The sequence below is a fragment of the Rhagoletis pomonella genome, unplaced genomic scaffold, assembly GCF_013731165.1.
Source record: "Rhagoletis pomonella isolate Grant_MI unplaced genomic scaffold, Rhpom_1.0 Rhpom_scaffold_00012, whole genome shotgun sequence".
NCBI lineage: Eukaryota > Metazoa > Arthropoda > Insecta > Diptera > Tephritidae > Rhagoletis > Rhagoletis pomonella.
In genome coordinates this window covers 7168235-7180434 of record NW_023458566.1, presented here as the reverse complement: position 1 = coordinate 7180434, position 12200 = coordinate 7168235, and the positions used below count along the sequence as shown (strand labels likewise).

The following is a 12200-nucleotide window of genomic DNA, read 5'->3' as shown; positions in this document are numbered from 1 at the left end:
AAGCATTTAACAAATTTAAATAATTACATAGATTTGCATAAATTGCTAATAAATAGCAGTAGATTAAATGAAAAGAAAGACAAAGTGACCAACTAAAATACCGATTAAGTGTTTGAGCGATGGAGCTATTATTAGTTACACATAATGCTTTAGTTTTGTATGTGTGTAAGATTTATGAGCTTACAATTAGGAGGCACACACTCATCTACATACATACATACATATGTACATAAGTTTGTACATTTATATGTACTTCCTCACGGTGAATGGACGGACGGCCAGAGTGGTCAGGAAGATGACTTTGAATTCACGTTGACCTTGTTAGCCAGCCAAAAAGTAGTTCACTGTACAACTTCATATCACCCGCGCCTGCTTGCTCTCTTGGCTGTCACAAAACATGCACACAATGCGAGATTAATGCATCTCATTGAATTTAGGTCAGGTTTGCCGAAAGCGAAATTGCACCAAAAAGCTGAAAAATTAAAAAAAAAACACAAACAAACAGAGATGAATCAATTGTAGTGGAGTAGCAAAAGATGTGCCAGGAAAACAGGAAATACGTAACCGGCTATGGATACGTGCATGTCACAGCTTTGTGTGAGACGGTGAGAAAGAGTAAAGGAAACGAAGGCAAAAAAAGGAACCTGTACAACACGTATGCGCGTGGCAAGTGCAATATCCAGTTGTGGCATGCAGCATCACACTATGCCAGTAACCCAACGCACACGTACAAACATACTTTGCTTGCAGCGTTTTATGAGACGGATCGATGCTTTTATCATTTCCCTTTTCGTGTCGTTGTTACCAAGTAGATGTACTGCTACTCGAACATTAGACCGTATCACAGATTTTTTTTTGAGCAATTAAAAAAATATCTACATTATTTCTAAAAGTAACTATGAGATTTTCACTGGAATTAACTGCAGTATGTACTTTTATTTATAACAAAAGAGTTGTGATACAAACCTGATTTGGCTATTTTTACAGGGTGCCCAAAATAAATGTTTTTTTTATTTTTATATAATTGAAATACATACATACTCTTATAGTGAGTAGGCGTTAAAATAAATAAATAAATAAAAAAAATCTATTGGAATATTTTGTTCGCATACTTTGTTACATACACCGTGAGCCGATCTAATGTATGTACATACATACATATGCATATTGAAGGTGTGTGCACCCTTTTGTATATGGATAAGTGGGAACAATTGCATAAATTTACAAAGCATATGTGCCAGCTTTTAAGTGTCTGTCAGTGTGGTCGCTTTGAGCCAACTCGAAGTACTAACTGTACATACATATGTGTATATGTATGTATATAGTTTGAGCTCACCTGCCGAAAAAGCAAGTTAAGCGCTACAGCAAACAATAGCACGTCCGTGAGCATGAGAATGGTGCTTGTGTGCTTATATAATATACATACATACATACGCACTACATACAAAGAAACTCTTTAGTTCTTAAATGGCGTTTGCTGCTAAATTATATATAACAAAGGTCTTGAGGTGCAAACGAGTACTTATTTTCCAGAGACCGCCTGCTACTCGATATGCCCTTACCTTACGAGATAAAAGCTGCCATTAGAAGAGGCATCCGTCCTTAGTTCAGCGGGAATAAAATTACAAATTCAGTGCTGTTTCATCGTAAACAGGATGTTCTTCAAATATATCCTTTTTAAAATTTTTGGATAGGTTTCCATATCGGCGTACATTTGACAAAATAACTTCTCTCGAATGAGGTAATTTTCTCTTCAAAGCAGTAATTCATTAAGTTCCGTTATGTTATGTAAGATTAATACACGAAGAACGAAGAAAAAGATGAATTGGTATGTTGATTAAGAAAGGGTTCAAGACAAAGATGAAGAGGAGGTAAAATTAAATACTCAATGTCAATACAAAGGGGAGGGGGAAGAAAAGATAAAGATGAAGATGAAGATAAGGATAAAAATAAACATATCGATAAAGGTGAGGATAAATAGAAAGATAAGGAAAAAGATAAAGGCTTGATCTTGATCTTGACAAAGATAAAGTTATGTTATGTTGCTCACTTTAACTCACCTTAGTACGGGTTGTATATTTTTTCGGGTTTTTCGAAATTGGTTTTCGAAACATTCCCAGTATTTACGGGATTTATTCTGCACAATCAAATTTTATTTGGGGGACACTTTGGGTTCTTTCTTGGGTACTATTCGCTATATTCCCCCAATTAAGTATTCCGCATTTCTGAATTTTTTCGTGAGCGTCTGGAATTCGTTTAGGGGTTTTGCGGGAGTTTCGAGATTTTTTGGGATTATGGCGGAAGAAATCAAGGATTTTTGGGACTAATAAGAAATTTTCGAGACTATTTAAAAAATATTCGGGACTAATTCAAGATTTAAGAGATTAATTCGTGACTGATTCGGGATTACTACTGCATGTTACGTCTAGCATTTTTTTCAAGGTTATTTTTTGGGATTTCTCGGGACTTTGCACAGTTTTGGGATTAATTCTGGATTTTATGTCCCAATCATCTACGCAGTCCAAAATACCACTCAATTATCTACACATCCTTGAATATTCGAACAGTTAGCAGTTCTGCCAAAATTCTAGTTTTTTTTTTGATTCGCGGTCCCTAAAACTTTCGATGTACATTACTTTATGCTAGAAACTAATAAGCACCCCATTAAATTTTAGTTTTACCTTAACTAATACCATATACACAGGCACGGCTGGGAGAAAATTAGGTCATCGAAAAGGTTATTATTTCAGTTACATGTTTTCTGTTTTAACAGAATTTTATTTGGTTCATAATTTGTAGTGTAATGTGTAAAAGTAGTTCCTTCTAATGCCGAATTTCCATAGAGCATTGAAATAACAAAAGTTTTGCTGTTCATAAATGCAACGTGGAAACGTTATCATCGCCCGTATGCTAGAAACGTGAAAGTGTAAAAATGAAAATTTTCGGGCATGAGGGTGATGATATTAATGACTGATTTCGGAAACGTAATACCACGAGCATTTCGTAGCTCCCCATTTGGTCATAAAAATTTTCGTCATTTAATGGTCAGTGCAAATCTGGCATAAGCAATAAGTTAAAAATGAAAAGTTTTGATAAATTCAATTAACTTTTCAAGGTCAGGATGGTTAATAAACTAATCGTTGTCAGCAGGGCAATAAATCATAGCAATCACATACATATATGTATGTACATATGTACATAGCGAAAGTTAGCAAAAATTTGCAAAATAGCGAACATACTATAGGAAAAAACGGAGACACATACTTGTACATACATATGTACATTAGACTGCATCACTCCCCATACAAAAAAAAAATCGGTACTGTGTTTACATTGGAATTATAAAATCTATTATATTTTAAGACGTCCACCAAAATATTACGTGAGCTGGACCGATTTGAAAATACCTCCAAAAATGGAGTTTTTTATGAATAAAAATATTTTCTTAAAGACTTTTTTTGAAAAAATCTCCTCAAATGAGAAAAAATAAATAAATAAATTTTAAATTAAAATATAATAAATTTTGTAATCCCGACGAAAAAATCGCAACTTTTTTTGGTGATGCGCATTGAGTGCCCCTAAAAATCAAATTTTCTGATTTTTAACGCATAATATGTAAAAAAGAAACTAGGGAAATTTATGAAATTGAAAAAATGTCGAATTTTCCAAATTTTTAACCGACTTCAAAAAGGAGGAGGTTATCAATTCGTCTGAATATTTTTTTATTATTTTTTTGTATGTTACCGCATAAGTTTGGACCACGTAAATCGATTTCTATAATTCTTTTTTTTTTAAGGAAAGGTGGTACTAACTTGGTTTGGATCTGATGATTGTATCACAAAGAAATTAACGGTACTCTTAAATTTTTTATATGAGAATTGAAGTCGGTTTTGTTGTTTGTTCGTTTAGAAATTACTTGTTAAATGTTTTAACTTCAAGTTGTACTTCAATAAAAAACTTAATTAAAGGATTTACCAGGTTTAATAATGCTGGATTTCCACTAGGCATTAAATGGCAAAAATGACAAATGACAAAGTCGGACATTAAAAAATTATCGTGTCATTACATAAAAAAAATAGTCATTAGATTATTTTCCACATGGCATTTTTTTAAATGGCATACATTTTTTGTCATTTCAATGCCTAGTGGAAATTCGGCATAACAGTCTTGTTGTCATTAATTCACAAATTTCAAAATTGTTTTTGTGTTGTTGTGAATCGCTATAAAAGTTTTTTAAACTTTATACAGTTTATGAAATTATGACAATATGACATCTTAAATGTATAAATTTTTTATGACACAATATAGAGGGAAAGCATTCGCAAATAATTTATCTCCGTATGTTTTTGGAACACCCTTATGTATGTTCGTAGAGATGCGTAACATAATGACTCGTTGAAGTTAATTTATTTCTTATATTTTTGCTGCTTATTTGTGCTACGGATCATTAATAATAATTATCAGTCAGATATAATAAATATTCTCTTCTCCGTTGCTGTTGGTTGAAGTTTTTCTTCGTTCTTATAACCACTGCCCGAAGACATTGAAATAGATGGTGTCAAAGCAAACAAATAATTTAATTAATTTACTAAATTAAATTAATTAACACCGCGCGAGCTTCTCACTTTTTCACTCAGTAGAGGGAGCCGGTCCGTTGTATTTTAGGATACTTTGAAAATTATCCCTGGGTTTCCTTATTAGTTGATTAGTAATACCCATTTATCTATTTAACAATTTTTTAATAATAACGATTTTTTATTGGCATTGCATTTTTCGGTGTTTTTGGGGGTATCTGGCGAACCCATAAATTATAGTTTTTATGAAAAAATGGTGAAATAAACAATTGGGTATTATTTTTGGCAATATCCTGCAGAGAAACAGAGTTCCGATCGAAAAATATCGATTTTTAAGAAGTCTATACCATTTCTACGAAAAGTTGTTCTTAAATATAAAATACATGAAAAACTTTGCGCACTTTGAGCGATCTTTAAAAATTTTTTGATTTAAACAAAAAAAATAAAAATAGGGGTATCTATATGTTTTCAACTTTTTGGACCTTCCTAATGGACATATATTCTTAAACTTGATAATCTGGCACGATGAAGACCCTTTTTTTGGTCACTTGTAATAAAATGTTTCATTTCAAAATGGATTTCTCGTGAAGTGGGATACATATACTATATGTGTATGTACTTATCTAATACATAGTCGATCGTATTTTATTAAAGAAATATTCTATGTTTGGAAAATACAAAAAAGTTAACTTCAAATGGCCTTAAGGCAGTATCACACGATTGGGAATTTGCCCAAAATTTGGTGCAAATCTTGTCCCAATCGTGTGAGTCCACAAATATTTTTCTTTATCCCAATCATAAAAAAAAGTTTAAAATTTTTTAAAAGAAGTTCGCTGTGCAAATCTTGTGATACTGCCTTTAGACGACAAGAATAAAAAGATTTGCAAACCGACAGTGAGATTTGTACTGTAATTTTCATAATATTTTGGTTAACTCTGTCGTCTGTTGGGAAATATTCATTTCCTGTAGGTACATATATGTATATGTATGTATTGGGGTACTTCACCAAAATGCTGCGGGTTTTCCAACAGAATTATAAAATTTATTGTACTTTAAGACTTCCGCCAAAATGCAAACCTTTTAACTTTAAAATTTTCTATCAACTGAGGTAATTTTTTATAAAAAAAAAATATTATTGAAAACTAATTGCATAAAAAAAATTGATTTTTGGAGGTATTTTCAAGTGGGTTCAGCTCACGTAAAAATTAGTTTTTCCACGAAATATTTTGGTGGAAGTCTTAAAATGTAATAAAGTTTATAGATTTTTTTCTGTATGGAGAGTGATGCACCCTAATGTACATATCTATTAATGTACATTTGACCACGTCAAGCAAAAAAAAAATAAAAATCCTACAATGCGACCTGAATAAGACTCAAATTTTAGCATTTGGTATCGTAATGATCCTCCATGAATCTCACCTCTCTAGGACAATTGTAAGAGATGACACCGCGAACATTTAGTTTTGTCATAGGAATTACACCTAAGAATTATAGAAATTGATAACCTTCCTCGTTTTTGTGAAGTCGGTTAAAAACAGAATTGCGATGCTGTTTGTGAGGCAAATCAGATAATGATTCTACTTAGCTCACTGCAGCAAAAGCACTGAATCACCATAAAGATCGCGTAGGTATGCAACTTAATAGAGTGTTCGCATGAGGCGATTTTCCAGGCAATTTTGGAGGCGATTAGTTGAGTCAAAAGTTGGATGCACCCTAACTTAATTGGAAGCGCTTAGTTGAAAAGCCGTTCACACCAGGCGATTTTTGCTTTCAACTAAAAGTTGCCTGTAAAATCGCCTCATGCGAACAGCGTATAACATTGTGGCTGGTCAAGGGTGAGGGCACCATCACTAAAGCTACATACGGGCACATATTCAACAACATTCTTTGTTATTTTTTTATTTTTTTAGTGTTGAATCACTAGAAGGGCATGAATTCATTATCGCGTCAATATGCAAATTAGTAAGTGGAGTGGGTTGGAGTATCAATTGCCACGTATCTTGCATTGTTTTACACCGCTATGCGCACCTTGGCACTCGCTGGCTTACATATTAATGACACTAAAAATTTTAAACGCTCGAATTATTAAAATTCCCCCCAAAAAAAAAAAGCTAAAAAACGTTATATTTGACATACTGCAGAGCAAACACTAAACAATTTCGGAATTGTAGATCATCATTAACATCATCAGCGGTAATCTTCTTGCTGTTCAACCAAATAATTACTTGTAGCTCACCAGTACCGCTATACAGCTACATATGTATGTAGCGTATGCATATCAAATGATATTTGTAGTGGTAAAGTTGCTCGCTTATGCTACATATTTTTTCTTTTAAATGGCTATTAATTTTTGCTTGCAACGATTTTTTATGTAGTTGTTTTTTTTTTTTTTATGTGTACAACTACTCAACTGGCAACATGCTGAGCAAAGAGAGCAGCTATTTTTGAATTGTAATTGAAATTGATGACTTCGATGAGCTATATACATACATACATATATATTGGAACATTTACATATATACATATATATACATAGGTCCATATACACACATATACTTATGCACATCAAGTTCAGTTAGCGATTTTCCGCTACTCAATTTTTTCATTTAAAAAATCAGTTTCCTCTTCAAAGAGCTACCAAGCTTTTGATGCCGGTAAAGTTCCACGTACATACATACATAGCTACAAACAAACTGTACATACATACTGGTAAGCTTATGGCATTTTGCAAAAGGTATTTTGTAATTATTATTATTTTACCACTATTTTGAATTCGAGTTTGTGAATAGATTTTGACTATTAATTTTTGGTGCAAAGCCATTCACAAACGCTGTTTGCATTCATACATACATACATATACATATATGTAGTTTCTGTAGTCTTTTGCCATTAAGTATGTAGTTATGTGCTTAGGTACTTTGGTAATTGTGAGTCTTGCAATTAAAATCTTCGTGTATAAATGCGAATACGTTGACAGGTGTTGATTCAAAAACAATTTGAATTTTAAAGCAATCACAACGTGTTAAACGTTAGTAACGTTAGTTCGCCGATCAATACGTACAAAATAAAAATGTCGAAAATTGTAAGTGTGCCATGCTAAAGGAAAAAAAGGATAACAGATACAATAATTTTATAAATAAGTATTCAAAGTGTTTTTAAGAAAAGCGAATGAAGTTAATAAATATTTGCACTTTAAGTAAAAATAGAAACCAAAAATAAAGTGAATGAAACAAACTAAATACATAAAATGTTCAGCACGACTTTTGAAAACACCGAAAGAAAGCCTTCCACTGTTTTTTTTTTTTGTTGCAGCAGCCTACACGAGTTGTGTCAAAGTATCGCGAGCCTCTCGAAGCTACTCGCGACCTCTTTGTTTGCGTTGGTCTCTGGTTCAGTGGGCGGTGTATTCTCATTCCCAAGAGTGTCGGTTCTACATGCTCGAGTTTATTTTGAACTGTTGTTTTAACGATATATTCTTGTTCAGATCGGTGAACCCCATTAAGTGTAAATCTTTTTCATTACTTCATTACAAGTTTACAGTTTTTTAAATTACCTTCTGATACAAATTAGGTACAGGTTTTTCGAAATTTTCAATTTGAACGAAAAATTCAAATTCAAAAGTAGACATGTAGAATATTTTCCCAAATCTATTTAAATAAAACAAGAAATAAACTAGAAATTCAAGCACGCGCTGTTATTTTAAGAACTAAAAATTTCTTTAAAAAATTCCTAGACGCTACTAAATTTGAGGTATCGAATCAAATGTTCAAATAAAAAAAATAAAAATAAAAAACACTGAATTACATTAAAAAAAATTGATTTAAATAGTCCATTTTTATAAGGTCACTAGCAAATGCCCGGTGTGCTCTTTGTTATCCGTATTGTAATATTATTTATTTGATCAATTTAATTTAATAAATTTTTTCGAACAGTTGGCAACCCTCCTCAAAAACATTTTTGGCAGTGGCAGTGGTTATACCGCGTGCGCAAGTTCTATGTATGTATGTGTAACGACTCCACCATGGCGGCACCAAGTTCTTTAATGACTATTTTTTTTAAGTACCAAAAGTTTATGTCTAGTTTTCACTTTCAAGCGTTGCTGCCTTATCAGTATATCGACGTTCGTTAAAAAAATTTTCTTGTTTATTAAACAATACGAACACTGTTCCATTTAAATTTATCATACCTAAGCATGTAAATCTATATAATATATTCCTACTTGGACTGGTAAATTGAAGCTATCCTCTGTGATACCATTTAAGGATTAGGAGACTTAAGGAATGGGAAAAGAACGGTGACGCTTATGCATTGGTTGTAAAAATACTCTACGTACCCACAATAAAATTCCACATCTATTCCCAAAACCTCATCAGGGGTGAAAAGATGTGTGCCCAAGGTGCTTAAAGCTTGGTCTCGCGTTAACTAGACAGAAAAAGAGCAGATGCTGAGCTGATATCACTTCAACCTCTTCCATGCAAATGCTACAGTATAGACTTGAGTTGAAGTTGAGCCTTTACTTTATGGATTCCAATGGGACAAGATCATTTAAGACTCATACCAGCATCGAAAGATGCGCCTTGTTTAGCATTAAGAACTCATTGTGCCGTATTCGATCTGCTCAAGACAGACAGAAGACCCTAGCCATCCTGCATTTGAAGGTTTTTGCCAGCGCTCGCAGAGTGGACTAGACGCACATCGTTCCAGCTGCAAGCCAAATGTGGCCAATTTACACCCCACCCGTCTTTACACGGCGACAAGTGCTCAACTGTGTCCTTTTTTACTTGTTCATCGCTCCTTGCAGTCCATATGGGTTTCATAGAAAATTACTCTGATGTGCCAATTTTCGGGCATACCATTGAATTATGTTAAATATTGCCCAGTCTGACTCAACATAGGTACATATGCAATGGTCAGTTAAGGCCGGGATGAACTCGCAGTGTCCACCCCACTGCATAATTGCAAATTAATTACTCACTGCTTAGGGTGCAATCAGACGGGAAGACTAAAACGATTTATTCAATTCCTATCTGCGGGTAAATATGTATTTAAAAAAATTACTTAAAAATTCTCGGCAGTCTTTTTGGCAATAAATTCATGGAAAGCTGCTGACTGCATTTTTTATAAATAAAATTGCAAGAATCAAATAAATTATAAACATTTCTTACTGCGGTAAAAGTAGTTTACATTTCAATTAAATGACTCACGTTGAAGAAAAAAAAAACTTTTATTAAGTACTTTTTAACAAATAAAAAGTAAAAGTCGATTATAATTTCAAAAGATCGATAAATACTGTTAACACCAAAAAATGCAGTTTCTGATAATTTAGCCCCAATTCACTTTTTTGAAATGAAAAAGTTAAATTCGAAAAGTATTTTTCATGCTTAGTGTGACTACTCATGCTGTTGACCTAAATATTCTTCAGCTTCATCTGAAAGCACTTTTTTGCCACATTTGGCGCCACCATTAGGGTTACGTGACTTGCAAATAATTTATTTAATTAAGAAATTCCATCCATATACAAACTGTACATATCTCTTGCTTATCTCAAACCCCTTTCACCTTTCAGTTCGTGCTCGCCGTTGCGGCTCTCTGTGCTTCATCCATCTGCTTGAGTAACGCTTCGCCTGCTGTCAGTGAGTTATATGGTGCGCCGCACCGCGTTGTTGGCGGCGGTGGCGGTGGCGGTGGCGCTGGTAGCAGTGCCGATGCTCATGCCGAAATACGCAGCCTCACCAACGACTTGAAGGAAGATGGAAGCTACAATTATCAATTCGAGACCAGCAACGGTATTGCCGCGCAAGAATCTGGAGTAGGCGGTCACTATGCCACTGGCTCATCCCAGTACTATTCACCAGAGGGTCAATTAATTCAACTCACTTATACTGCCGATGAGAATGGTTTCCAACCACAGGGTGCTCATTTGCCCACACCACCACCGATACCAGAGGCTATACTCAAGGCATTGGAATACATTCGCACCCATCCACCACAGGAGGAACAGCAACAGTATGGCTCACAGTATGGACGTGGTAATGTAGCGGCTCCCCAACAACAATATGGTGCACCCTATCGCAAACATTAATAGCGAGAGATAATTACAAAGATTAATACGCTCACGCTTAAAAGCATAGGATTTTTTACTTGTACTTATACCTAATATTAATTTCTGATTTTTAAAGTAATTACTTATTGTAAATGTGGAGGCATTTAATGAGAGTTGTAGTTATTCCTTTGACAACATAAAAACTGGAAGCCAGTAAAATGTGATAGAATGGCTTGTTGTAGATTTGTGATTATTTCTGGTTGATTAAACTCTCATTAACGGAATGTAGAAAGAAAGAAAGCAAATAAATAACTCAAAATTTTGTAGTTATTGTAAATAAATTTTTGTATTGAATAATTCGGTCTAATGTGTATTTAATTAGTGTTTACTGCCAGATATGGGAAACAAATACTCAAAATTGATTTTAAAGCAAAGAGACGAGTGGAAAACAGTTATAAAAATAATACTTAGTACAACGATCGGTTACATGGCATTGGATTTAGCTTCGTTTTAATCCTTAATATTTCAAATGAATAACTAACCGTTGAAGAAACTAATACTGGGGTAATCAATGTGCTTTTCGCTTGGAGAGCCGCCTGGTTGACGGATATATGAACGCCGCCACAAGCTTTCATATCTCTCTTAAGCTGATGCCAGATAAAACTTTGTAGCTTTGCGTGACATTTATAACTTTGCCAGCAAAGCGCCATACGCAAAAGGTATGCCACAATGAACGCCAAGAAAACAATGTTGTACCGCTTTTTTACTCATCAAAGTTGCTGTGGATTTTAATTATTTTGATTTAAAATTATCAGCAATGTAATTAAGTTTTATGTTTTTGCATGAAAACCCGAATTTGGACGAAACAAAATAAATATTAAACCGGCTGGTTGTCAAAGCGCGCAAAAAGATGGGAGTTGGCCATCTTTTCGCTTCGCGCTGCCGCTTCAACGATTTATGTGGCATGCTACATTGCATTTTCATACAATTCATCTTTTCCGTCAAAGCGAATCTGTCACGTAAAGCGAAGCAAAAGTTTTATGTGGCATCAGCTTTAAGAATTTGAGAACAATCAGTCGCTATTGGCGCTGATCGATCTCCAAATTACAAACAGGATTTCCCCTAGTCACTTGTCAATAGACCGCCTCGTATGTGATCGTGAAGTCGACTACTAGAGGACTTTTAACGGTAATCCTTTGACGATAAGCTTCGTGTAAAACCCTAATTAAGTTCATGTCCCCGTTCCATGTGACAAAACCGTCGCCGCGGAGTGGGGCAGTGCGCCATCCAGCGTAGGGAAAACAGCGCACGCCATAGGGCAGTGTTCTCTCACTTTTTGCTTGGATTGTGGTCGTAAATAACCTGCTTGGGAAGCTGGTGTATAGAGTCCTCCGGTTGATTGCATATGCGGCAGATGTTGCACTGTTAGTAGGGGCTAAGTTTGCTGTTTCGAGTACCTTGTATGATTTAATGCAAAGGCCTTTGAAACCGAATGGACTCGCTTTAAATCCTTTTTTTCTCCACTTACATTCCTTTTAAGGATGAATGATCGGGAGGTAGAAGTTTGAAGGAGGCACCCGTTA

General features: G+C 34.5%; 1 protein-coding gene across 1 annotated transcript; it reads left to right on the top strand.

Moving 5' to 3' along the window:
- Positions 1 to 1860: 1860 nt before the first annotated feature.
- LOC118747553 (pupal cuticle protein Edg-78E-like) lies at positions 1861 to 10915 on the top strand. Its single transcript, XM_036481602.1, has 2 exons — positions 1861 to 1871; positions 10077 to 10915. Exons 1-2 carry the CDS (start codon positions 1861 to 1863, stop codon positions 10654 to 10656), a joined length of 591 nt encoding a protein of 196 aa, XP_036337495.1. The 3' UTR covers positions 10657 to 10915.
- Positions 10916 to 12200: the final 1285 nt, after the last annotated feature.